Below are 27,274 nucleotides of genomic sequence, written 5' to 3'. Positions count from 1 at the left end.
CCAAGTACTCAGAACCAGGGACACCTTTTGTGCTGCTAACATTTAGCCAGACTTTCCTTAGCCTCGTGCGTGCTCAGTGCTTTGCGCTTACTTACTCTCTTACTGAACACTCATAACAGCCCTGGGAGGTGGAAACTTATTTTGCAGAAGCGGAAACTGAGGCTGTAGAGGTAGGAAGCATTAGCCACCGTCACGCAGGAAGAGGCAGTGAAGCTGACTTGAGCTCAGGCCGTCTGACACCCAAGTCAATACCCTCGGGACGCTACGTTTCCTCTTTATGAAAGCCAGAATTTATGTTGGAATGTCCCACAAATCCAAGTGGTAACTCTCACACAACAAACCAGAAAAACAAAATTAACCTTAGCAACGTAAAATAAAAAGAAGCCCGTAGAGAAATACATCCTAATGCTCCAGGGATTGTCTGCAGCATGGTCTTGTCACGGCCATCAATTGACCGCCACCGGCAAACACTGCCCTGTTACATAAGCGCAGAATTCTTGAATTTTGCAGTGTACCTCTGTTTTTGTTTTTATTTTGACCAGAATATCCTAAAATTCTAGTTAAAAGTGGAGAACATTAAAGTCTGAAGTCCAAAAGTTTTGTTGAATAACCCTTTTCCCTCCCATCCAAGTACTAACCAGGCCTGCCTCATCTCTTAGCAAAAAGAAGCTGAAGAAGAGTAAAAATGTTCAGTGTTTGCCAGATTGATGAAATCCCAGACTGCAGAGTAGGAAAGTAGAAGATTTGGTGTGCACCATAGTTACTTTCTGGTTCAGTCTGTTTAACAATCTCTTGGAGCTGAGTTTGGTTAAAAAAACAAAACAAAAACCCCAAGCAGAGGGTCCGTGGCCGTGTAGCGCAGTGCAGACGGCCCAGAGTAAAGCGACTTAGAACAGCTGTGTTCTGCTAGTTAGTGCTGTAAGAGACTGTCTCAGCCACTCAGTGCTTGGAGCTTTCTGCCTTTCTTCATCACTCCCAAGAGAGGTCGTGGGGGGACATTCAGTGCGAAAGTGTCCTTCACTCAGTGTGGGTTCCTGCAAATTCCAGGGGATGTTGGCAATGTCTGGAGACATTTTTGGTTGTCACCACTAGGAAGGTGAAGCAGGTGCTACTGGATCTGGTGGGTAGAAGCCGGGGATGCTGGTGACAGCCTACACAGGACAGCCCTCCCTGCAGCAGAGAATTATCCACCCCAAGATGACAGTAGAGCTGCAGCTGAGAACCCGTGCTGTAGCAGGGGACTGTAGGTATGATCTTTACCAGGGAAGAATGTTACTCCGGTTGTTGGTTGTCACCCTTTAAGAAGGGTTGAATTACTCTGCCCCAAGTCAGCTGCCCGAGACCATGTGAGTACAAACCTCCTGTTTAGTAGAAGCCCACAGGCAGAACTGGAAATCTTGGGGAATCTGCCAACACGTGTGAACTTAGAAGATGCTGTCGGAGAAATCTAAAATACGTCTGTCATTTGCTCTCATCATTATTGATTACTTATTAGGTCTCTTACCTCTTAGAGAATATTTCCATATATGTTCTCATTTTAATCCCAGTTTATATGCATGGCATTCCCTGTTTTGTTTTGTTTTTTTTTAGTTTATTTTTAAGTAGGTTCCACATCCAACGTGGGGCTTGAACTCATGACCCTGAGATCACGAGTCACATGCTCTACTGCCCGGGCCAGCCAGGCGCCCCAGCATTCCCTGTTTAAATACAGGGGAAACTGCAGCTCAATAGATCACAGATTCAAATTGATCTACAGCTTCCTGAAGGTCTCTCTTTGCCCAGGCCCTGTCCTAGGTGATTGCACATCTGTCCTGTTTACTTCTCACCATAACTGCGTGCAAAAGCTTTTATACAGAGTTTGGGCTCTGGCCCAAGTTTTCTCCATCAAAATCTGGTTTTATTTTATGAACTACTTCCATGTGCTTTCTCATTTACTTCCCCACATCAGGCTCTTTTGATGACCCAGGTTAGGTATTAGCCTCCCCGTTTCGCAGATGAGGAGCGTGAAGCCAGTGGCCCCCGGCCCCGCAGTGGCTTTGGGTCTAGGCCCTGCCCCAGCACCGCGACCCTCAGGTAGTTTCCGGGTTTGTGGACGGCAGGAGGGGATGCCCCAGTACAGCCGGGCAGCTTCAGCAGAGCTAAGGCTTTGGGCTCCCAGTGCTAGCACGTGCTCCATCTAGATGTCTCTCTGTAAACTCTCCGACTGCTGGCTGCACTTGCAAGATGCCAGAGTTGAACAGCCAAAGCTGTTCCTGAGCAGAGGGACTGTGAACGGACAGCTGATTCTGGGAGTGTCGTTTGCTGGATGGTTAATGCCCAGGGCAGCCTGGCTCTCCAGGGGCTCATTTGATCTCTCTGCAAATGACAGGGAGATTCTTTGTCCTCAGAAGTACCTTCCTGCCCCTTTTGGGTGCCCCCCATCTCCAGGTCAGCCCCCTTCTCCCTAGCAAACCTGATGACACATTTTCTTACAATGTTTCCTGCTTCTTCCCCATCTTTCATCATCCCTGGCTCCAGACACATCCTGATGTGCTGAGATGGCAGGGCTGTGGTCAGGGTCCTCTAGCCAGACTGGCCAGCTGGGGTTTCAGTCACATTGATGTCTGGGTATGATTCCTTCATAGTCACGTTCTTCCTGGCCCCGGCAGAAAGCTCTTGTCCATGAGATGGGAAACAAGAGCCTGGCTTCTTGGAAAAAGTAAATAAATGTGTCTCGTCGTAAAAAACAGAGAAAAGGTAAAGCGGCCAGTGATGGGGGTGGGGAAGGAGTGCTCCCCCCACTTAGAGAACCTCATCTTTGGGGCCTATAGACCACCTTTGGGGAAGTACCCCATCGAGAGAAAGTGAATCGGGTCTTCGGAAGTTGCCTGACCAAAGAAGCTATTTCCTTCTTGATCCCATTTGTATATTTGTCTTTTGATATTCCCACACATTAAACATGCAATTTAAATAAATTTAAATTGACATTTCCCCATCGTTTAAGAAGAAAAGAGCTAGTGTTCAGAATCATAATCACTTCTTATTACATACCATTTATTTATCTATTTATAGATTATTGTTTAAATCAACTTTTTCTAGAATGTTCTTCTTGCCCTTGGTCGCTATATTCGCTGGACCCCAAAGAGCCCACAGGTGGCAGTTTTCCTCATATACAGGGATCTTAATTTGCACTGGACATGTAATCAGTTTCATTTGGGTAGGGTATCTGTTTTATAGGTCGTCCTTGATCTCCCTTCCCTGCCAGCCAGCTGGGACCCAGGTCGCTGACATTAGGGCCAATAGAGAGAGAGGTTGGGGAAGGGAACTGAGGGGTGTATGTGCCCACTGACTGTGGATTCGAGGTATCCTGTAGTCACAGAGAAAAGATTTGGGCATGAGAATTTGAATGCTGGTAAGTGTAGGGCTCTGTATGTTATTTTCCTCCTAGCTGGGCTTTCTTCGGGAGCAGAAGGACTGTGAATGCTGTTTGCATTTCCTGCACGAGTAGTGACTGAACCATTACCACCTGCTCCAGCTTCTTTGCCTTTTCACCCCCGAGCATCCGCCCCTTCTAACCCTGGGGTTTCCAGACCCTTTGAGAGAGCCATGTCATTTCATTGAGAGGGGGCTGCATCTTTGGGTTGAATGTGGGAATCTAGTGAGGGGTCCTGGAAAAATGGGTTTTGAACGCAAATGCCTCTGCCTGTCTTATACAGTCCCTCAGATCTTTGAAAGGCCTGGGATCTCTTGATTTGATTTACTGGATAGATATGCACCATGATGAGACCTAACTTTTGGTTCTCTAAGCTTCCTACAGCCATCAGCAAATTAGTCCTCCCTAGGCTTCATGAGATTAGCGGTACTATCTCAGTGTGGTAGAGGAAGAGAAGCAATTTTCAAGACCTCAGGCCACATCACTCTGTACGAGGAAGGGAATTCAGGAGTATCTCAGTGAACTTTCCTGGTCCAAGCTCCCTTCTCCTTCCTTCAAGCCTAGCCTCTGTATCCTGATTGCAATCCTTAGAAAGTAATTTGGCTTGGTTTCTGCAGCAAGAAGCTTTTTCTGTTTGCATCAGTCTCAAGCTAGTTTATAGCAAATCGTACTTTATTTTTTTCAAAATAGCTCCCGTTAATCTCTCTCCTCCCTCCTTATGCTTAACATTTCCTTTCAGAACCTGAGCTGGCTGGAAGAGAAAGAGAAGGAAGTTGTTAGTGCCTTGCGCTACTTTAAGACCATTGTGGACAAAATGGCTATTGATAAGAAGGTGCTGGAGATGCTTCCAGGGTCAGCCAGCAAGGTGCTGGAGGCCATCTTACCCCTGGTGCAGAGCGATCCTCGAATTCAACACAGGTGAGTTGCCCTGAAGTCCTTGGCTGTGTCAGAGCAAGGGAGGCCTACGGGCATCTTGGTTTGGGGGCACTTCAAACTCAGGGCTTCTAGGAATAGGGGAGAGTGTTGGGAGGGAAAGGAGCCCCATAGCTATGACTTGATGAGGTTGAGGTTGATGTTGCTCATGAGGCCTTGACACTGAGGGAGATCTCTCCCCTTGCTAGCGATGTAGCTACAGCGTAAGTCTGTGACTGTTTCTTTGCCTTAGGTCATTGGCAATAATCACATTAAGATTTGGACACGTATCTCGCACCCTTCCTTGGGTTTATTGCAACATTAAATCTTATTAATATCTAACCTGGTAGAGGCCTTGACTGCTTAGCTGATTAGGCCAAAAGAGATAGAAAAGAATCCCCATTAGAGCATGGATTGATGAGATGTTTAACCGTGTCAAGCCAGGATCTCCCAGACAGCGCCTGGAGTCACTGGAAGCCAGGTATGTGGGGTGGAGTCCGTCTTCGTCCCAGAGAGCTTTTGTGGAGGAACGCTTTTATTGCTAGAGTGCATTTTCCCCCTAAAGGTTGGGAGCAGCTTGCCCCCATATCTATTGTTAAGTACAGAAAGGAAAGGAATATTAAATGTGATCTTAAGTGAGAGCCTAGCAGGCGCTTTTCCTTTGAGAGGCTGTCAGATGCCTGCTGGCTTTGTGTTTCTTTTCTGGTACCTGCTCAGGATAAACACATCTCTGTTTTCAGTTCCTTGAGATGGTTTAATGTTCATACAGCCCCGTGAGACTGAGCTTTTATGAGCCGCTTTCAGAACTTGGCAGCAAAGTGCATAGTTTTCTTCTTCTGGGAGATAGTGCAAACAGCATCTTTATTTCCAAGAAGCTCTCTGCCCTGGGACTTCCGCCCTGGAGTCTCAGCTGACCCCTGCAGATTGTGCTCTTTGGGCCAGTTGGTGGCGGAGGTTAAAACAGTGGTATGGCTGTGCCCTGCTACTGTCTTCACTTGTCCGGGCCATGCTGCTGTCCCAGAGGAGGACTGCACCTCCCTGGTAGTGAGCCCTGAGCCCAGCTCGTAGAAGGCCCAGCGCTGTTCTCCTTTGAGGGACTGTGCCTCACAGGATGCTAGGGTCAGATGTGTAGACGGCTTTTTATGCACTATTCTCCTGTACCACTATTCGTGAGATGGTCCCTACCACAGGAGAATTAGAATCTAGTGGAAAAAATCAACTTCCCCACGTGTGATAAGGCACTAATTTTATGGTACCGAATGGAAGCTCTGTTGGGATTTGAAGGAGGGAGAGTTAGAGGAGAGCCCTATGGCCCAGTTAAACTTCCCGGAGCAGGAGATGCTGGGGCGGGGCGTGAAGGAAGGGTAGGAATTGGACCGGCTGTCGGGGCAGGGGAGAAGGAAAGCCAAGGAAGGGCCTTAGGCCGGCAGGGCACAGGATGCTCCCAAAGGGAGGAGAGTGTGGCCACTCTGGGGCATGGACCGAGGGGCCGCAGGGAGTCGGGGCTCAGGCGCTGAGCCTCTCGGGGGGAGTCGAGAATGGATCAAGCCACAGCACAGTGGTTTGGGGGCATTTTTTGTCTATGAGGATGTTTTATAGCTATTTCGTAGTTGACACACTAGCAATAAAATGTCTAGAACAATTTCCTAGAGGGAAGCAAACGCCTGGATGTGGCCGTAAGGGGCGATGACTCTTTCCCCTGGTAGTCCTTTGGCTAATACCACTTCCAGGACGTTTCCTCCTGAAATTCTTGTAAAGCCAACTGATATTTGTCTTGGTCACCCTGGTATCTCCTCCTCGAAGTTTCCTCTTCGATTCCTTCCATCCTCTCATCCCTCCCAGTGCAGTTTGTAAGCTGGGAAGGTGTTTTCCTGTCTTCTGCTCAGAGCTTTCTCTGTGGGTTGGGTCCTAGCTGAAGGGCTCTTGGTCGCCCTCCCCTAGGGTGCTGGGACAGTGGAGGGCTGGCCTTAGAACACGCAGCTGGGCTGCTGAGTGTGAGCAGTGTGGGGAGGCTTCTCCCACGCGGTGGAATGTCCAGAGACGTTTGAGAACAGGATCTGTGCTTGCCTTCAGTGTTGATGGCTTCACTCCGTTTCAGAAACAGACCAGCCACTAGTCCACTGGACACTGTCACAGTCCAGGACCCTCCTTTCTTTCTTAATGTCTTAGCCCCTGATACAGGAATATTCTGCTTCCGAGCTAATACTGTGAAGGGTGGCCACAGTTGCCGGCTTCTTCGGGTGCTTTCAGGGAAGCGTTACCATTCAGTGCAGGTAGAAATGAAGTATTACGGAGAAATGTCTCCCCGCCTCCTTTTCAGCTAATCCTTGCCAGTAATTCAACAGTGTGATTGGCACTTTGGTGGAATCCCCCACGGGCGCTTTGGCAGAAGGCGGCAGTCTTTGTTCACAGAGGCCTCACCTGGGCCTGAAGGGGGTGGTGAGGGTGCTAGCAATGCACCCCCCCCACCCCCACCCCCGCAGGATGGCGCCACCTCCCATCCGGCCCCCAGAGAAGACCAAGTTCTTGTCTCCCTCCCTCGACCCTCCTTCCAAGAGAGTGGGTCCAACACCAAGTACTTGTCACTCCTGTTACTCCGTGAGGCAGCCAAGCCCTGGCTCTCTCGCGGCCCCTTTGGTAAACTGTTCCTGTATCTAATGGGACTCGAGGAGTTGGCTTTCATTCTTTCGGACTGTTCTATTTCTCCTGTTGGAACATGCACAGAGCGGAATGACTGGCTACATGGAAACTGTAGACGTCCTGGAAAAGTTTTTTCCTCCTTACCTGATTTTGAAGAACTTCCCACCAGAGCATTGTTTGGTTCAGGTTTTTGTTTTAAATAGGTTTGTTTTTAGAACCTGGTTTGGTTTTTTTTTTTAAGATTTTATTTATTTGTTTATTTGAGAGAGTGTGTAAGCACAAGGCAGGAGGGTGGGTGGTGGGCAGAGGAGAGAGGGAGAAACAGGCTTCCCAACTGAGCAGGGAGTCCGATGCGGGGCTCGATCCCAGGACCCTGGGATCATGACCTGAGCCGAAGGCAGACGCTTAACCAACTGAGCCGCCCAGGTGCCCTTTTAGAACCTGTTTTAAAGATATTTTACAATATTATATCTTTTTCTCAAAATTCTGTCTTTGGCTCCTAAATGTCTACCTCATTCTTTTTCTCCCCCACTTTTTTTTTGAGTGGAGGAAGGGGCATCCCCAAAATTTTCCATAATTTTGCTCTTCTTTTATAATCCATAATATTTAAAATGGAAAAATAATCCTTTCCATAATTCCTAGAGAAAATTATCTCTAGTTACTTAAAAATGTGTAGGAGATCTAAAAAGTCTACATTTGGGCCTCCCCTCCCCAGTCACTGAGGCATCCAGAAGTCTCCGGGCCTTGCGCTCTGCGTGTGTGGGCATCGTGGTGTGCAGTCGACGCCTCCCCCGCCACAGGCCTCCTTTCCTCTCAGCTGTCATCTTGAAATGCTCTTCATTAGTGCACTGCTCCATGAAGTTAGTGCAGAGGCTGATGAAGCTGAGCCCGTGTTAGAGGGACTTCTAGTGAGTTATAGATCTGTCGGAGCTCGTGTTTAGAGGCTGTTTCACTAAAGGATCCTGCCTGCTAAAATTCTGCGAACCTGTTGGCTCCTTGTGACACATTTACCATGTTAGTCTGATCGAAAACAAGAAGTGTGCGGTGCTTTGACCAATGATTAGCAGCAAGGAGGAGCAGAAGATGGGGCATTCCTTGACAGAGGCCAGAATCTTGCAGGGGGTGTGAAGTGTGAAGGAGTATAAAAACTATCATGATGGAATTTTTATATGTTCTATTTGGGAAATGAAAAAAAATTTAGAACAGACTAGAATATAAAGCTCTATACAGTGTTTGTGGGGTGTAAGGGCATAGGTTCGGGGGGGGGGGGGATGTGTTATCAGAAAGGGAGGGGGTGTGGCTCTTACAGAAAGATTGAGAAACATGCCCTCATCACCGAGAAACTGGTTCTGTACTAAACAGTTGCTTCAGGTGATGGTCATGCTTTAGATGTTTAACTTTCTCTACAAACTCTTCTCTCCCCCAGCTCAGCCCTCTCCTCCTGCTATAGCCGAGTGTACCAGAGTCTCGCCAACCTCATCCGCTGGTCTGACCAGGTGATGCTAGAAGGTGTGAACTCAGAAGATAAAGAGACGGTGACAACCGTGAAGGGGGTCATCAAGGCTGTGTTGGACGGAGTGAAGGTAGGGTGCAGGCGCCAGGCAGCCTCCCTGCTGGGCGTCTGTCACACAAGACCTTGTTCGCGAACTGGACACATTAGAATGAATGTCTTCCAGCATCTCTGGTGTGGGTGCGCTGCTCTGTCCCATAGCCATTTATTTCTCTCTGGGACAGATGGCTCTTACAGCTGTAGAAGCCTTTGGAGTGCTCATCTCCATAGCTGGAAAAGCTGCCAGAAGCAGTCAGCCTTTATTGAGCATGTATTAAATCAGTGAGTCTTTATATTACAGCCTTGGCTGTGTGTACTTGCCGGCTAGACAAAGTGCGGAGGAGACTGTGCACGGACTTAGCAAAATTCTCAGCAAGTCAATCTCTAGACCTTTTCATGTTATAAGAACTTCTGGGATTCTCGGTAGAGAAGCGGGATTGAAATGAGTAAGAAATGAAACTGTCTGGATTTGAAATCCTAGACACAGTCTGTGACTTTACTAACCAGGGAAGTTGGAAACAACATGATGGGAAATTGTGAATCATAGTTAAGGTAGGAGGCGAAGGCCATAGAGGGTCTGGAATTGGGGTCCATGGGACAAACTCTGATTTAGAGACAGTAAGTCCTAGTAGGTGAAGAGCAAGGCAGAATATAAGCAATATAAGCAATGGAAGTGGGTGAGAGCCTTTGGGTCAGGATTAGGGCTGTGAGCAGTGGGAAAGTAGAGACCCTGCTATTGTGTGAGGCCGTATTATGTAGTGGAAAGAGGGCTAGTCTGGGGCCTGGCTGGGTTTGAATCCCAGGTTCACTACTTACTAGTCTGTGAACTTGAGCAATTTGCTCAATCAAAGGCTCTGTGCCTTAATTAACTCATCTATAAAATGGGTATAATAATAGTGCCATATATCCTAGGGTTGTGGGAAGTATTAGTTTCTACATATAAAGCTTTTAGAACAAAGCCAGCCACATAGTAAGCACTCAGACTTTAGCTGCTGTTTTTTACTAATTTTGTGGTGCTAGGTATATGCTTTAGAAACTAATCTCTTGGCTTGGGGGAATTAAAACAAAACAAAACAAAACAAAAAACAGCTGTGTCATCCTCCTTTCTACCCCCTTCAGTCCAAAACTGTAGCTGAGGTACGTAAAAAATTCCTTCTCCACTCAAGCATGCTGTCAGATTCCTAAAAGCTGCCTCCTTGGATTGCCATCCCCCGGAAGTTCTGGAGAGTAGACTAAGGACCCCCTACATGGTAAAAACTACAGGGGGAAGGCTAAGAAAGCATTGCTTAACGTTATGAATTGCTCCAGAATGAATTGTGTCAGTTGGGGAAGTCTTGGTGGCTCCCTGCCTCCCGCGCCAGGTCAGTAGCTGCCGCGTCTGCTGAGGGCCTGGTGGAGTTCATTTAGAGGGAGGCATGGCTAGGTGGCACCAAGTCTCCTCTGATGGCTCCAGGTTCTCTTCATTCCCCAAAATTTATTCGGTCCTATATCCTCTGTTTTCGCCAGTGAGACTTAAGGGTATAGCCCAGAGTGGCTGTCATGCAAGACCTTTGTCACTTTCCGGATTTTGGAGTGCAGTCATACACATTATCCCATTCGATCTTCCCTGCAGCTCTTCGAGGTCGGCAGGGCAGAATGAGACGTGACCTGGGTCCACACTTCATCAGCAGAGTGTGTAGAGTTCTGGCTCACCCACCCCTGGCTCTTCCTGTCCAGGCTTCTGGAAATGTTGTTATTGAAAATTGTTATTCTGCAGGTGACATTGTTCAGGTTTCCTTCTGCCAGATTGTAATGAGATGTTCGAAACAAGTTAGAATGCCCAAAACAGATGAGATGGAGTTTCTATGTGTAGAGCTTTGTCACATTCCCAAGCCAGTTTCCATTATGGAATCATTAAAGCACCATGGTGTCCATTGAAAGACATGTCTGAAAGAAATATTTCTCTGATTTTTCAAATTGACCAGTGAGAGAGAGAGGGAGAGAGAGAAACTGACAGATTATGAACCCATCCGTGTCTGGAAACAAATAATTTTTCCTCAATTATTTTTAAAATACTTGACCCAGAACGAAGACTTTCTAGGTGATGAGCTCTGTGAATTCAGTTCCGTTTCATTTTCTCAGGAAGCATTTATGGAGACCCGCCTGTGTGCCAGACAGTGTGATGGCATTGGGAATGTAGTGCTACAACTGGTACCGTCCCGGGCCCGATGCAGCTTATAATTGAAAGAGGGAAAAGGACAACAGAGTTTGTAATCTGTAATTATACCTGGGTCGAGGGTTATAAAAGAAAAATGGCACGTGGTCTTCCTTGGCTGTTTGGGTGACCTTCCTTTTTCAGGGTGGTCCGAGACTCTTCCCTGAGAGACACAGGCCAAAGCCAGAGGGGTGTGCAGGAGTTGGCCTATTCTTAGAAGCTTTTAGTAGTTGGAGCCAGTCCAGACACTGGGCTGTTGGGCCCTCATAGTAACAATAGCTGACACTTTTTCCCTCCTCTTGCTCGTAACAGCTCTGAAGGTGGGTGCAATTGCCCCTTCACAGGTGTGGGAACAGGCTCGGGCAGACAGTCATCAGGGGCAAGGTGGTGCCTTGCACCCAGGCCTGCTGGACCCCAGGCCCTGTGCTCTCCCTGTCACCCTCAGCCGCCTCCCACGTGAGGGGCCGACCGTGCGCCTGCCTCCACGCTGGCTGGCCTCCAGCTGCTCTCCCGGTGTCCCCATCAGGCTGAGCACACCTTCTAAGCCTGTGTCCTGGTGCTGTGCGAGCCTCAGTCGGCTGGGAGGGACAGGGCCATGCAGAAGTAAAATAGATTTGTGAGGATGTCGTCATCCCACTTGTAGGAGAAATGTTGGCATGTTCCTTTAAACTGAGTCACCGTCTTTCAAGTAACTCATTCAGTTGGTAAATGGAATTCTTTTTTTTTGAAAGGTTGAACAAGTGTTTTAAAACAGGATTACTTTATTTAGTACCATTTATTATTTAAAGGCCTGCATAAATGTCACTTGTTAGCTCTGTAACCTTGGGCAAGTTACTTCTGTGAGTTTCAAGTAGGTTTTACAATATTTACTCTGAAGAAATGAAGAAAGATTAAGTAAGACAATATGTATAAAGTACCTGGTAAGTGCGAGGTGCCCAGTAAACCGTGGGTAAGTACTGTGAACCACGGAGGTGTCCGCACCGGACGGCTCACACGCAGCAGCTCTTGACGGCACTTGTGGCTCTCCCCCACTCATCTCAGGTCCAAGACAGACCTGTTATTATCTGGTCTGGCCCAGGCAGGTGCTCTGCTCACGGCCCTGACGTTCAGAGAGGGTGGTGACTCCCCAGGGAAGGAATGGGAAGGCCCTAACTTTCCCGAGCACCTGGCTGTTGGGAGCCAGGCTCCTCAGGCTCCAGCGGGTAACCCGGGTTGTCCTTTTGCAACCAGCGCCCCAGCTGTCCCCACCTTTGCCATCTAAATGTCAGCCTCTCTTCTTACCTCAGTTGCACAGTCTCTTACCCACCTCCCTGGGCTCCGCTTTGCCCTCTTTGCAGACCTTCCAGGGATGTTGGTTCTCAGACCTAGAGCCTCTTCCCCTGACCTCCAGCTCCTTCCCCGCCCCCCCCAAAAAAACAGTTTACACTCACACTTTTATTTTTTAAACCTTCTCATGCAGACAGCCTTGGGGGAAAATGTGGAATACCTGCAGTTCTGTCATTTAACCATTACCACCCAAAATTGGGCTTGTGTACCATGCCAGACTGCCTTCGTATATGTTAACCTAAAAAATAAAACAGCCAGTTATTTTACCAGCAAAATGGGTTTATTTGGGAATAGCAGAGACTTGCAATTTGGGACATGCAAGCTACGGCAAAACCACAGGCAAGTCCAACAAAGAAAGGAGAGGAGAGTGGTTTTATGGAGAAGGAAGAGGACATTGGGAAGGGATGTCCTGAACCGAAGTCCACTGGAGAAAAGCAGGAGTTCAGGGCGAGGATGGTTCCTCACTGGCTGAGTTGCTGGGGTCGTGGATTTCTCGTCGGAGAAGCAGCGTCCGTCCTTCCCTGTTGGGTCTGTAGTCATGATTCCCTCCTGTGACGGGGGCCTCTGCTGGGGAATCTAAGTGATGGTTGGTTCTTCCTGGGATTGATGGCAGTAGTGTGGCTCCCCTTTCTGGCCTCCCAGCTCCACTTTAGTGAGGTTTCCCTTTATCAGTTTTCACTTACAACAGGAATATTTTGAAAGAAATATTTTTCTGACCATCAGTTAGGATTAGGTTTGACTATAAGAAAATCCAAAATAATACTGGTTTTTAAAAGATAAAACTTTATTTCTACTTTATTTCTCCTTCATGTACAAGAAGTTCATAGATAGGCAGTCTGAGGCTAATGACATTTTCATACAGTGGTCAGGGATGTGGTCTTCTCCCCTCTTGCTTTCCTACCATCCTTAGCACATAGATTCCACCTCATGGTCCAGAATGACTGCTCAGTCTCCCATGACTACATTCCAGCCACGAGGAGGAAGAGAGAGTAAGAGGGTATGCCTTCTCCGTTTAAGGATGCTTCCTCAAAGGCCTCTCAAAACTCACTCACATTTTATTGACCAGAATTTGGTCACATGCCCAGCTGAAATTCTATTAATAAGGGAGAACAGTGTGGGGCAACTAGCTGTCTCTGCCACACTGACATCTCAAATAAGCCATCTCTTTTATTCCTCATTCAGCCTATTTTACATTTTTTGATGAAAAACTTCAAACATTTGCAAAGAAAAAAACAGTACAGTGAAGCCCCGTCAGAGAGCTTCCACAGTTGTCTGCTCATGGCCAGTCTTCTTCTCTACATCTGCCCCCTCCCCTGCGTCATGGGAAGCAAACCCCAGACGTCTGTCCTTTCATCTGTAAATGCCTTAGTGCATACATAGCTCTAGGACAAGGCAAGCTTTTTCTGTGAGGGGCCAGGTAGTAAATATTTGAAGCCTCTCAGGCTACAGGTGATTTCTGCTGCATATTGGTCTCTATTGCATATTCTTAGTTGTTTGTTTGATTATTTTAATTTTTAAAAGATTGTATTTATTTGAGAGAGAATGAGTGGGGGGAGGGGCAGAGGGAGGAGGCCAGAAGCAGACTCCCTGCCTGCCGAGCACAGAGCCTGAAGGGGGCCCGGGGGGCTTGATCCAGGATCCTGAGATCATGACCTGAGCCGAAATCAAGAGCCGGACCCTTAACCAGCTGAGTCACTCTGGTGCCCCCTTAACAAAGCATTCTTACCTTGAGGGCCTTCCAGAAAGCAAGCCCTGGGCTGGACCTGGCCTGCACACAGTGTGTAGTTTTCTGCATAATAAAGTTCATACACTTGGGGCACCTGGGTGGCTCAGGCGGTTAAGTGTCTGCCTTTGGCTTGGGTCATGATCTCAGGGTCCTGGGATCAAGTCCCAAGTCAGGCTCTCTGCTCAGTGGGGAGCGTGCTCCTTCCTCTCCCTCTATGCTCTCCCATCTCTCTCTCTCTCTCTCTCTCTCTCTCTCTCTCAAATAAATAAAATTAAAAAAAAAAAAATAAAGCTCATACCCTTACTAGTTCATCAGTTGTGTCTAAAGATCCCTTTTCTCTGTGTTTTTGTCCTTGCAACTTACTTGTTTTTTTTAGAAGGGGTTGGTTACTGCTGCTGAAAGTCTCCCACATTCTGGATTGTGCTGATGACATCTGTGCCCTGTTGTTCAGTATGTTCCTCTGTCCCTTGAATTTCCTGTAAAACTAGAGGCTGCATCAGATTTGGGTTTTCATACTTTGAATCCTCCCTAGGTGCCGCCCTACACCTCCATCAAGAGGCATCTTTCCCTTTCTGATGCTAGTAGCCACTGATGATTATTGCCTAGATCCATTAATTGATTAGGGGTTGCAGAATGATGCCATTCTAATTCTTTGTGCCATTCTTTCATCATTACTCAGCTGGGATACACTTAAATGGCAGACTTCCCATGTCAATTTGTGGTTATCCTGAGTTCTAATTCTTGGAGAAAAGGCAGGATCAGTGCTTAATTCCATCCCTTATTTACCAGTTATCGAAATAGTGTTTCCTAACATCCTTTAACATGACCAGCGAAGTGAGCTTTTTCAGATATGATTTTGTACCCATGGCTGTGACCGGGCCGGTCATGTTCCCATCCACTGCGGCTGTCACTCTTCCTGGGGACCAGGCCCCATCTTGGGCCACTGAAGACATCTTCAGGCTGTTTCCTGAGTTCCCTGTGACAGGACCCTAGAGGTCTTTGATAGTTCTCTTACCTTTTGGTGTGAAAAGATATTCCAGGCCCCTCTGATACTTATTTTCCTTGGACGTGGTGGTGGTGGTGGTGGTGGGAGACAGCTTTATTGAGATCTAATTCCCACACCATAGAATTCGCTCACTTACAATGTACAATATAGTGATTTTTTTTTTTTTTAGTGTATTCACAGATTGTACAGCCATCACCACAGTCAATTTTAGAACATTTTCATCACCTCAGGTAACCTCATATCCTTTGTGTTCTCCCCATACGCTCTCTCCTCCATTTCTTTCCATCCCCCCGGCCACTGGTGTACTTTCTGTCTTATAGATTCGCCTGTTCTGGACGTTTCATCTAAATGGAATCAAATCCTCTGTGGCCTCTTGTGACCAGCTCCTGTCAGTGTAATGGTTTCAGACTTCACCCGTGTTAGAGCATATATTCTTTTTATTGCCAAATAATATTCCATTGTGTGGATATGCCATGTATTGTTTATTCGTGGACATCTGGATGTCTGAGTAGTTTCCACCTTTTGGCAAAATAGGAGTAATGCTGCCGTGAGCACTTCTCCCGTACACGGCTTCATGTGGACGTGTATCTTCCTCTCTGTTGGTTGTGTACCTAGGAGCGCAGGTGCCGGGCCCTACAGTACCTCTGCGTTCGAGCTTGTGTTTTCTAAAGCAGCTGCGTCATCTAACATCCCCACAGCAGCATCTGCAGGTTCCAGCTGCTCTAGCTTCTCCACCTCCTCGCAGCTCCCACGTGCCTCTTCAATGCAGCCACCTCAGGGGGCATGAAGTGGGGTCTCACGGTGGTTTGGATCTGCACTTCCCGGAGGGCTAATGATGTCGAGTCTCTTCGTGTGCTTCTTGGCCGTTTATATATCTCTTTGGAGAAATGTCTGTTCGAATCCTTTGCCCAGTTTTTAATTGGGTTGTCTTTTTATTATTGAGTTATAAGGCATCTTGTCCATTTCTTACCATGGAACTGGAATCAGCCATTCCTTAAAGGAGCCCTGGTTCCCTTTGCTGGGAAATGGTGTTTAGAGACCCCACTGAGGGCCGACATTCTTGTCGCTACTGCTTGGTCACACAGTTTCTCTAAGACAGAACACATCTGGAGTTTTTACTAGTACTTCCAACTCACATTCAGGACCGCCGGGGTTTTCACTTAACCTCCTCAAACCTGTCTCTTTTTTTTTTGAAGATTTTATTTATTTATTTGACAGAGAGAGCAAGAGAGCACAAGCAGGGGGAACAGTAGAGGGAGAGAGAGAGGCAGGCTCCCCGTCGAGCAGGGAGCCCGATGCGGGGCTCGATCCCAGGACCCCGGGATCACGACCTGAGCTGAAGGCAGATGCTTAACCATCTGAGCCACCCAGGCGCCCCTCATCAAACCTGTGTCTTAATTTTTTTCCTCCCACACTGAATTTGAGGTCCCCTCTGGCTGCCTTGTCTTTAGACCGCTGGGGGCATGCCCGTCAGGGCCCTGTGGCTGGACCGAACTGCCGAGAGCTGACTTCAGGAGTCACTCACCACCTTGCCTGTGGAGCACTGCCTGTTCCTGACTGCGGGAGAAGGAGGACACTTCCTCTGCTCTCTTGCTGCCTCATGCCCCTCACACTTTGGATGTGGGTGGGAAGGTCCCTTTCTGTCACCATAAAAAAGCTGGACAGCCCTGTGATTTCATTCCGCTGCTTCAGTACAGGGAAGTCCCCACTGGTGGCCACATTCAGTGTACTTAGTGAAGGACTTGTCTTCGAGCAAGCTCATCGGTAGAGGGACCATGTCATGGCCTGAACCCAGAATTCTCGCGGGGCCAAAGAGTGACGGAGGATAGCGAGGAGACAGGATGAGGTGGGGGCCAGCGCGGCAGGCCCTCGGTTGTAGGATGGTGCGCATTTCAGTTACAGTGCGTGGGAACCTGGAGGACATCGGCCATGGTGTGGGTCCTTGTGGTGGGGGCAGCATGGCAATGAGTCTTACGATGTGAGTGCCCGAGGGCACATCTCATAAGGAGCCCTTTCTTGTGCCACCCATGTCTTCCCTGCCAGACAGGAGCTCTGTCTTAGAGCCAAGGAGAAGCCGGGAGCAGATGGGACGGTTCCTCTCTTACTTGAGCACCACAGCTCATACTTTGACTTGATGAAGGTCATTTAAGATGGAAACATCCCTGTGATCATTTTCAGTGTGAATAAAATGAGCACCGAAATAAGTATGATACACTTAGATACCTTTCCAAATACCTTTTGGCTTTTGAAACTGCTTTTCAGTGACCTGGCAGCTGTCTGGCTTACAGTCGCCGGCGTGGACACAGTCAGGTGCCGCCTTGCCCAGTCCTTTCAAAGTCTGTGCCTCACGAGGACTGCAGAGTCTGACATGCCTGTTAGCAGGAGGAGCCGGGCTCCTGCCAAGTTACAGACGGTCAGCTTTGAAAGAGATTAGGGTCGTTGGCAGAAGAGCCAGGTATGTGCACCTTCTTAGGGTTCTCTTCCGTCTCACTGTTCGGCCTGGAAGGCTGGTGGGGGTAGAAAGCTGCCTGCCCCTTTTACACCCTCTGCAGGCCAAGGCCAGCACGCCAGTGCAAGGGGGTTACTGCAATCGTGTCGTCGTCTTGGAATTCGGGCACACGCCTGCACATATGTGCCTGTCATTCCGTGACTCTTGGGCCATTGCTCACTAGTTGAGTTCACACAGCTGCCTCTCCAGAAAGATGACATTCTAATTATAATTGCTCATGAATCAGTGAAGAATTAGTGGAATTTTTTTCCTACGTCAGCAGATGCAAGTATGCAGACTTCTCTCTGTTCTTTGGTCCTGCTTGTAGAGAAGAGGGAGCATGGATGCGCGCCTTCCAGGACACTCTGGTCTGGCCCTCTGACCCTCTGATTCTGTGATGCTCTTCCGTGCAGCCGGCTGACGAGCTGCCTCTCCCACCCTCCCACTATCTGCTGTCTTTCCTCAGCACTTTGTCTCCCATCTTTCTGTCTTAGCCTGTCCGTAATCACCAGCTAGGTAGCTAGTCTTTTAACTCTCCATGAGATCCCATTTAACTTCTAAATTGTGGTAACAGGAACATATGAACATTCTCCTTTCTTCTTCTAGCACTTGACTCTTAGAGATCTTACTTCTCTCTCTTTCTCCAAGAAAGGCATCGGCTGTCACAGGGTGGGGGGTGGCACTGATTCCGGATATACTGTGTGTGCCTTTGGTTGTATTTTCTTTTTAATTAACATTTCAGAAGTCATACGTGTTCACTGTAGAACATTCACAAGAGGGGCGCCTGGGTGGCTCAGTCGTTAAGCGTCTGCCTTCGGCTCAGGTCATGATCCCGGGGTCCTGGGATCGAGCCCCGCATCAGGCTCCCTGCTCCACGGGAAGCCTGCTTCTCCCTCTCCCACTCCCCCTGCTTGTGTTCCCTTTCTGTCAAATAAATAAATAAAATCTTTAAAAAAAAAAAAAATTCACAAGAAAATAAGGGGTGTTTTATAGCCATAGTTTTTTTCTAGGCATGTATTCTTGGTTCCATTTCATTTCCAGAACATACTACACACACACACACAGGCCAGTGTACCACCTGGGGCTATTTTTCTGACTCACATTGTATTATGTTGTCTTTCCATGCTATCATATATTCTCATGAGTTTGTTTTTTATTGGCAATGTAATGGTCTGTTGTTTGGTTTTATCATAATTTACATAATCAGTTCCTGGTATTAACTGTTCAATTATGGAATACTGAGTAGTCTAATTTTATCTATTACATATAATGCTGTGATGACCATCCTTTGTAGCTTATTTTTTGCATACCTCTGTGACCTTTTCCCTGGACTAAATTATTATAAAAAGACAGATATTTAAGTTGGACACATACTGACAAATCATCCAAAAAGGCTGTTCAAAGCATTACTCCCACCCACTGTGTCTGGAAGGTTCTGTCTTATCACCATCGAAGCTGGAGAGCCTCTGATTACTGAGCACTGGTGTGTACATTTGTGAGTTTCCTCTTAGTTTTAGTTTTGGTGTGTTCATCCTTTTCTAGTTTTCATGTTTCTGAAAGAATCCTTGCTCTAGGGAGGATGTTAACTCTGTTGTTACTCTCTACGTTGTGATTCCTGTGTGTGGCATTTTGAGTTTGGAGAGGCTTTGCAGTCTGATTTAGGGACATGTTGCTGTTGCTCATTTATGCCCATTGCTGCCTCCTCTGTAACTTTAGAAATAGTCTTGCTGGCAGCTGAAACCACCCCTCTCCCCTACACAAGTAGGTCCTATCCAGATGCCCATCAACGGATAAGAGAATGGATAAGGAAATGGAGATTTGTCCACGTGTTGGAATACAGCTCAGCAATGAAAAGGAGCAAACTGCTCGTGCACACAAAAACATGGATTGTCATACTGAGCAAAAGAGGATGAACAGAATGGTGACAGAGAGTAGGGCTGCGGAGGCTGGGGGAAGTGAGAGGGACTGGTAACGGGGATGGTTTCTTTTGTAGGGGGTGCAGAGTTGTAAAAGCAGCTTTGCGGGTGTGGCTCAACTCTTGAGCCGACAAAAGCCATCGGGCTGTCCACAGTCAGTGGCTGGATTTTGTGGCATAGGAAGTAGATGTCCATAACGCTATTCAGAGAAAGATGGGTGCAGAAGAGTGCATACTGCAGTGGTCCCATTTATATCGAGTTCTAGGCAAAAGTCATCTAAGAAATAGAAGTGAAACAATATTGGGGTGGGCAGATGGACCAGAGAGCGACAGAAATGTTCAGTATTTTTTGAGTGGTGCGTACACGGGGATTTGTGATCATCAGAACCCATCAAACTAGGGGAAAATGCATTCTAATTGGGGGGAAAAAGTAGGTCCTGATCTTTTTTCTTTTTTTTTCTATATAAAAAAATGTATTTTCATAAGTCATGTCTCTGCTGAGTGATATGCCGTTAACTTTCTGTCTGTTGACAAAGATGCCAGCCAGTCATCCCCGTATACCAGCTGCCGCCACGCCCAGCACCAGCTCACTGGGAAACCACCTTCCCCACGCCAGAGGTTTGCTCGTTAGCATAGGCAGCGTCCTGCACATTATAGAACGCAGTGGCTTTTAAGAACTAAGGAGGAGTTCTCCCCCCTGCCCCAAACTGGGAATCGGTTCCACTAGAATTTAATTTGTATATTGAACTTAGTCATTTTGAGACTGTGGGGTTCGTCATTTCCCCTTCCAAGAGGAAGTGCCATTATGCATTTGAAACTTCTCAACATGCTATGAAGGCATCTTTGGAGGGTAGGGGACATTTTGAGAAGTCGTGCAGCTCATCTAAGTCAAATAATACTTGCATTTCTGGTGTGCGGAAAATGTGTAGGCACAAAAAGAGATGAGGTGGTGGGGAGAAACAAGTGACCTACCTTGTGGTGAAAACCAAGCAGCAAGGAGCTTTCTTAGCACCTCTGACTTCTCTCTTGTGTGGGGTCTAGGAGCTGGTCAGACTAACCATCGAGAAGCAGGGGCATCCGTCTCCAACCAGCCCAGTGAAACCCAGTTCCCCAGCCTGCAAACCCGATGGGTGAGTTCTGACTAAACCCTCCAGTCACTGGAGAGAGAGTGGGAGCCAAGCAGGGAGGCTGTTGAAGGCCTGCATTCCTTTCTCGGTGACTTCTGGGCGAGTACCTGTATTACTTTAAAGTGTGTATAGCTCACCCACGTTTTGAAGTGTTGCCTGATCTCAAGGTTAACAGTCAGTGTGACTCTCAGGATACCATGTGAGCGTTCACGTGACCCACACCTGCACTTCTCCAGAGCAACTGCCTTTCATCATTGGAAAGAACTTTGAAGGGTTGGATTTGGGGGATTTGGCTTGAGAGCTTTGAGCTTTATCAAGAAAGTAAACTGAGGGCAATGTGGACAGTTCTAAGGCCTTGCAACAAGTTCTACTGCAAGCCCCTAGACAAAATATGAAACATAAATTTGGAGCATTTAGAGAGCCTTTAGATCATGCAGTCTGAAGTTTCCTCTTACAGACAAGGAAACTGAGATGCGGTCAGGGGGACTTGGCCAGGCTCCTGTGTGGGTGATCAGTCCAGACTTGAAGCCCCATCCCTGCCCGTGGGGCTCCAGGCATAGTGTCCAGGGCTCCTGCTTCTCAGCCTGGTGCCCCCCATCATTCCCCTGCCCTGGTGCCCTTCTGCTCCTCCCAGGACCTGTGTGTGCTCTGTAACCTTCTGTAATCCCAAGTTCTTCTCATTCTCCAGCCAGTCTGAGCTCCCCCTGACAGATCGAGAGATGGAGATTCTAAACAAGACAACTGGCCTGTCCCAGTCAGCCGAGCTTCTCCCAGACTCTACAGATGAGGAGGTCGCACCCCCCAAGCCCCCCTTACCTGGCATTCGGGTGGTTGATAACAGGTAATTTTTATTTTTCTGGCACCCTCTTCTACTTAAGATATAATCTGATGAAAGGATGGTAGATGAACCAAAGTGAAGATGGTGCCATTAGGGTAAGAACTTCAAACCCAGCCCCTTGGTCTTTGGAAGCCTTGCAGTCTTGATCTTCCTTGGGAAGGGCATCTGTGGAGGATGTGAGCCTGGCCCCAGTAACTTCCCTTGCCACACGCTCCGAGAACTCCCAGTGGAGAGCCTTTTAGGCTCAGTACAATTTATGATGGAAGGAAAAGAAAGGATTTTTCTGATTTTTGGTTTTTTGGCATTAGTAGGTTTTATTTTGGCAGCGGTGGAGTGGGACAGGAGTTGACAGTGTGAAAAGTAGGTGTGAAGTGTCTGATAATGAAAGAATCCCACATTCTATACCCTAATACCTTTTTAAAAAGCTTTTGTTTGGGTCATTCGGTTTGATAGGATTTCTTGATCTATTTCAGTCCTCCACCAGCATTGCCACCGAAGAAAAGACAGTCAGCTCCATCCCCGACCCGAGTGGCTGTCGTTGCACCCATGAGTCGAGCCACCAGTGGCTCCAGTTTGCCCGTTGGAATTAATAGGCAGGTAATGTAGCCCCATCTGGCAAGGCAGAGGAAGGCTTTGGGTTTGGGAACTTTAATCGTGAAGCTAAAAGAAACCCAGTGGTCTTCAGCCCCTGGCAATGAGAGGATCGTTCCTTCTCTGGACAGGACTACAGGACCTGGCAGAAGTTCCCACATGGGGGAGGGGGCAGGGGTGGAGAGGCTGGAGCTGAGGAGTGTCTCCTGAGGACATCTGAGCCTGGCCCCAGGGCCCTCGCTTTTCACAGTCCCAGCACTCGGAAAGGCTTCTTTCTCGGAAGTCACAGACTTGGCTTTTTATTGCTTTACATCAAAGATGGGCCTTTCCAACCAGTTTCTGAGCTTCGCAGTCTCCTCTAAGTCAACGCACTGATCCCTCTCCCCTGGGCTCTGCCACCGTTTCTCAGAAGTGACTTGGGCTTGTTTTTATTTTTCCACCCGAGGATTTTGACGTGGACTGTTACACACAAAGGCGACTCTCAGGAGGCAGCCACTCGTATGGCGGAGAGTCGCCCCGCCTGTCCCCGTGCAGCAGCATAGGCAAGCTCAGCCAGTCAGACGAGCAGCTGTCCTCTCTGGACAGGGACAGCGGCCAGTGCTCCCGGAACACAAGCTGTGAAACACTAGGTGAGCGCCAGCCATCTTGGTCACACCTCCTGTCTCATCATTTCTTGGTGGCTGCTTTGGGGTCACACAGGGAGGCCAGTCACCGGTCATACGGCCCTGGCCAAGTCATTCAGAGTCTGTTTCGTCATCTGTAGAGTGAGGGGACCAATATCCACCTCTCTCAAGGAGGTCGGAAGTTTGAATGAAATAACCATGTGCATCCACATAGGAGATGCTCAGATGGCAGCCGTCGTTATGGTTGATCTGTCAGTTTGCAGTTTGACTCCCTTGGCCAGCATGAAGAGCCATCTGTGCTCAGAGCTGTGGGTGAAGGAGAGAGCCCCTGACAGAGGGTGAGGGCAAGCGAGCAGCGCATGCTGACCTCCTGGTTGGCGTGGGATGCGTGCCGTGGGGGCCGGAGGGAAGTCTGAAAGGCAGCTTGACAGGAAGTCTCAAGAGCATTAAGCTGTTCCTGTCCCGTGAGCTAGACATTCCACTTTGAGACTTTATCTTAATCAGAGATTTATAGCAGGATTTCTATACAAGGACGTTAATCTCAGCATCACTGGGAGTCGTGGTAAACTGGAAACTCAGCGGTAGGAAATCTGAGGAGTTGTACATCCGCTTGGTGGAATAACGTCAGTCACGATACATTGATCAATGGACAAAATCCAAGACCACTGACATAGTATTTTTCTCAGTTGGGTTTTTTAAAAAAAAAGAATCCTAAGGGGAATAAAAGACTTTTATGGAAATACATTAAAATGTAAACAGATTATAGTTAAATTATGGGATTGTGGATGATTTTTATTTTCTTGATATTTTTTTTGGCCACATTTTCTACAGTGGTCACGCATTTTTCTTTTTTAAAAAATAAGAAATTCAAAAAATACAGGAAGATACAAAGAACAGGGTAGCAGACAGCCCTTTTCCCACTTACTTTTGCGTTTTCGAGCAGGGAGAAGAATGAGGCATATAAAATACAGCGTAGAGATGAGACAGGAGTCACGTTTGTGTCACACACGAATGAACGGGATTGGGTAGGAAAATACAGCATAGAGATGAGACAGGAGTCACGTTTGTGTCACACACGAATGAACGGGATTGGGTAGGAAAATACAGCATAGAGATGAGACAGGAGTCACGTGTGTCACACACGAATGAATGGGATTGGGTAGGAAAATACAGCATAGAGATGAGACAGGAGTCACGTTTGTGTCACACACGAATGAACGGGATTGGGTAGGGTCGCTGCTTCCTACGGGGCCTTGTGACTAACGGGTCATGTGTTTCCTGTCGTGAGTGCAGATCACTATGATCCTGACTACGAGTTCCTTCAGCAAGACCTCTCTAACACAGACCAGATACCTCAGCCAGTGGCCTGTCACCTCAGCCCGTTGCCGGAGTCCTTGGGAGAGTCTGGGTCTCCGTTTCTCGGCTGCCCTTTCCAGTTGCCTCCAGCACCCAGCAGCTGTCCCCAGCCAGATGGGCCGTTGGCCCCAGGACAGCAGGTGGACACGCCCCCTGCTCTCCCCGAGAAGAAGCGCAGGAGCGCGGCCTCCCAGACCACGGACAGCTCGGGCTGCAGGGTGTCCTACGAGCGGCACCCCTCGCAGTATGACAACATCTCCGAGGATGACCTGCAGAACCCAGCCTCGGGCCCGTCCGTCCCCTTCACGCCCTTTGCTGCTATTCTCCCCTTTCAGCAAGGAGGGTCCTCAGCCTCTGTCGAATTTGTGGGTGATTTCGCTGTTCCTGAATCAACGGGTGACCCGGAAAAACCACCTCCTCTACCAGAGAAGAAAAACAAACACAGTAAGCTTTTGTCGAGCTGTTGTCAGGAAGCACGTTCTGTAACCTAACATGGGGGTGTGTTTTATCTGGGCATCTAAGCATTGGGCCAGAGTCACGCCAGTGGCCTCGTAATTTCATAAAAGACGGGGCCCGTGGTACGTGGACACTTCGGGGAGCCTTGTTTTGTCGGTACTGGTAATGGTTTGTAGAGCTTGATAAGCCGACCTGTCCTTGCGGCCTCTCTCAGCTCTCAGGCCAGGCCCCGCAGAGCCCGAGTGTTTGGCCCGAACACCCAGCGACAAAGAGAAGTGAGTGTCACAGCTTCAGGACAGCATTCCAGCAACATCCGGGTAAAGCGGGATGGACGTTTGAATTCAGTTAGAACTCACCACATCCACAGAGGGGTTTTCTGAGGATCCCTGAGAGCGTGCAGGTTGCTGTTTAGAGAGGTCCCTGGTACCCCTCGTCTTCTGTTTGTGGACATGAACTGTCACGGAATGACTTAGAACCTGAGCTTGCCTGGTTGGAGCTGCCGAGGACATTTCTTAGACCACATATTTTTAATACAGGATGTTATTAGGGTCCAGGGTGGCGCTGAAATTTTAGATATTTGTAGTTGGAGTATTTCTGGACTGTCACTTTGCCATCAGATTCCTAAGTAGAGTCCTGCTAGAGATGGTTTTTCTGCTGGATCCCCTCACGGCTCCCTGTCGCAGGGTTTCTCCGCTGCGCCCCCTCCCCCGATCCACTCGCGCACTTCTGCTCCATCTGTCTTTGGTGGACTGGCCATCACCATTTGGGTATGTGTGTGGTCACCTGGGCCACACAGCCCCAGGGCTCCCTGGCCTCAGTTGCAGCATCCAGCAGAGAACTTCCACCAACTAGGAATTGACTCTCCATTCCAAATTCCCAAATGAGAGCATCTGATTGGCCCCAGCTAGCACGGGGCCCACCCTCAAAGAAGGGGAGAGTGGTTAAATGCAGCAAGGGTGGCCCCGAGGGCAACTGGGTGGGCCTTGTCCCCCAGCTGGAGGGAGAACCGGCTCTGGAGGGCTGATGAGGTCATCCCCATCTGTCGTTCACTCGTGAGAAGCAGGGTGCTACTAGAGGGGATTGCCAACGGCAGCGCCGGGGACATTTCCCTCTGTGCCTCTCCCTCTGCACCAGCAAGTGTCTAGAGAGCTGTTGGCCTTTCCTCTCCACCCACCTTACTTGACTGTGCCGCTCTGGGCTCACACCCTTTCCTCTCTTTTCCTTTCCTTGGAAGTCTCCGAACACAGAACACAGGGTAGGAACCACAACAGATGTGTGGTGTTGCCTGGCCATGGAGCCGGGGGCCTCGCCTCCGCTTTTTAGAGCAGGGCGGGCCATGGCCCTTACGTGGGGCTGCAGAGAGGAGGAGGAAGGGAGGCATCCGCTGTTCCCTTTCCAACAGCCTGAAGTCTCCAGTGGCTAAAAATATTTTCTATTAGACTCTATTTTTAGGCTTTATCTTTCCATCAGTGTCTGTAGTACTTGTGTCTGCAAACCTTGAAAAATGAGAGCTTAAGGTGTGGCGTGCCCTGGGCCAAAGCTTCACACGCCATCGTATCTAGTCTTTACACTCTGGCCCCGGGCAGCAATGATAGCACGGTTTATAGAAGAAGAAACCGGAGTGCGAAGGATCAGCTGGCAAGTGAGTGGGCAGATCTGGGCTTTGGAGTGGGCCTGTGTTTTCCCAGCACGCTAAGGAGGCAGGGATCCGGCCCTCCTTTGTGGAGACTGTGTGGGTTTCAGTAGTGACTGCCAGGCAGCAGGGAGTCTTTTTTTTATGCCCCGTGAAAGGACCCCTGAACTTGAGGCCTGGTCCTAGTCTCCAGTCCACTCTTCCCTTGGGGAGTTCCAGTCTTTGACCTGGTGGAAAACTTGCAAAGTTGCGAGAAAGGAGGGAGATAATCATCATCCCTTGTATTTGGCTAATACTGGACAGAGCTCATACGTACACAGTCCTGCTATCATAGAGTGTCCTTCTCCTTTGGGTTGCGCTGACGTCTTGAGTCTTGAGGGTCGTTGGCCCGTCTTGCTGAGGGCAGCCCTCCAAGCCCCTTGTGCCCAACGAGCTTCCTAATCACTGCCCGCAGTCCTGGGTGCCCGCTGGAGCACCGCCTGCCGAGATTCGCGGTGATGCCGGCAGCTCCCTTCTCTGAGCTCCTGTGCTGGGCTGCCTTTGAAACGGATCCGGTCTTCCTTATTTCTCGAAGGTCCTGAACCTCTCTACTATCTCTGTGTTTGGTGAGCAGGTCTCTGCAAGGACTTCAACATCTGGACGGCCAGTTCTTACTGAAGCTTCCTGTTTTAGGCAAAGATGCTTGTGTTCAGTCTTTTAGGGAGCACATGGTAGGCATTTGGGATCCCCTTCAAAGGATTGCCTCTTCCTCTAGAACCTCGTGGTGTTGGTGGTGCGGCGTGGAAGAATGGCGTCGTGGGGCTCGAGGGGGTTGGTGGGCTGCACTTGATTTCCGGCAGCAGAGCCCTCGTGGGCAAGACTGCCTTTACCTACCCGCCTGTTATGGCCAAGCTCTGCTCAGTGCTTGCTGGAGTGAAGACATTCTTATTGATTCTTTTAAATAGAGGAGATGACTTTGAACCCCCTCCTTCAGTGAAGGGCATCAGAAAGACAGCCCTAGAGAAAGGCATTGCTTATCTACCTTGACCCCAGTTGAGGGTCTCCAGTTAAGCCCCCAACTTTGAGGCTATGTGAAAATACAGAATGAAGCCCTGCAAAATTGTCCTGGCCACTTTTGCTTGGTATCTAGCAGGTGCTCCAGGAAGACAGCACCCAACTCCAGATGGTACCTTCGACATCTGCCGTACACGCACTAAGTTCCTTTGCTTCCAAACCTGGGACCCTTTTTCTTGCTAGCTCCCTCCTAGTGCATGTGCAGCAGCCCTGTGAGTAAACTCATCAGCCCTCGTTCCTAAGGGTCCAGGGGTGGCGTTCCTAACTCATGAATCAAGGGGGCATGACAGCGTTTCCCCTGCAAACGTGGACACGTTTGTGTTTATAGGGAATTCCCTAACTCTCAGGAGCTTCCTACACCCCTGAGAGAATGGGAAGGGTGGTACTGCATTTCAGGCCAGCCTTGACCTAGACTTTGCTGTGGGGAGT

General features: G+C 48.7%; 1 protein-coding gene across 9 annotated transcripts in view; it reads left to right on the top strand.

Moving 5' to 3' along the window:
- RAPGEF1 (Rap guanine nucleotide exchange factor 1) overlaps window positions 1-27,274 on the top strand; it is a 117,228-nt gene that overhangs the window by 49,267 nt on the left and 40,687 nt on the right. For all 9 annotated transcript variants that reach the window (XM_032419102.1, XM_032419100.1, XM_032419099.1 and 6 more), the window contains 7 exons: window positions 4,152-4,330; window positions 8,391-8,547; window positions 20,210-20,298; window positions 20,984-21,136; window positions 21,607-21,730; window positions 22,170-22,353; window positions 23,641-24,147. In XM_032419102.1, the coding sequence (XP_032274993.1) occupies window positions 4,152-4,330; window positions 8,391-8,547; window positions 20,210-20,298; window positions 20,984-21,136; window positions 21,607-21,730; window positions 22,170-22,353; window positions 23,641-24,147 (1,393 nt within the window). The remainder of the gene's footprint in view (window positions 1-4,151; window positions 4,331-8,390; window positions 8,548-20,209; window positions 20,299-20,983; window positions 21,137-21,606; window positions 21,731-22,169; window positions 22,354-23,640; window positions 24,148-27,274) is intronic.

This window comes from Phoca vitulina, unplaced genomic scaffold, assembly GCF_004348235.1.
Source record: "Phoca vitulina isolate PV1807 unplaced genomic scaffold, GSC_HSeal_1.0 scaffold21, whole genome shotgun sequence".
NCBI lineage: Eukaryota > Metazoa > Chordata > Mammalia > Carnivora > Phocidae > Phoca > Phoca vitulina.
This window is presented reverse-complemented; position numbering and strand designations above follow the sequence as displayed.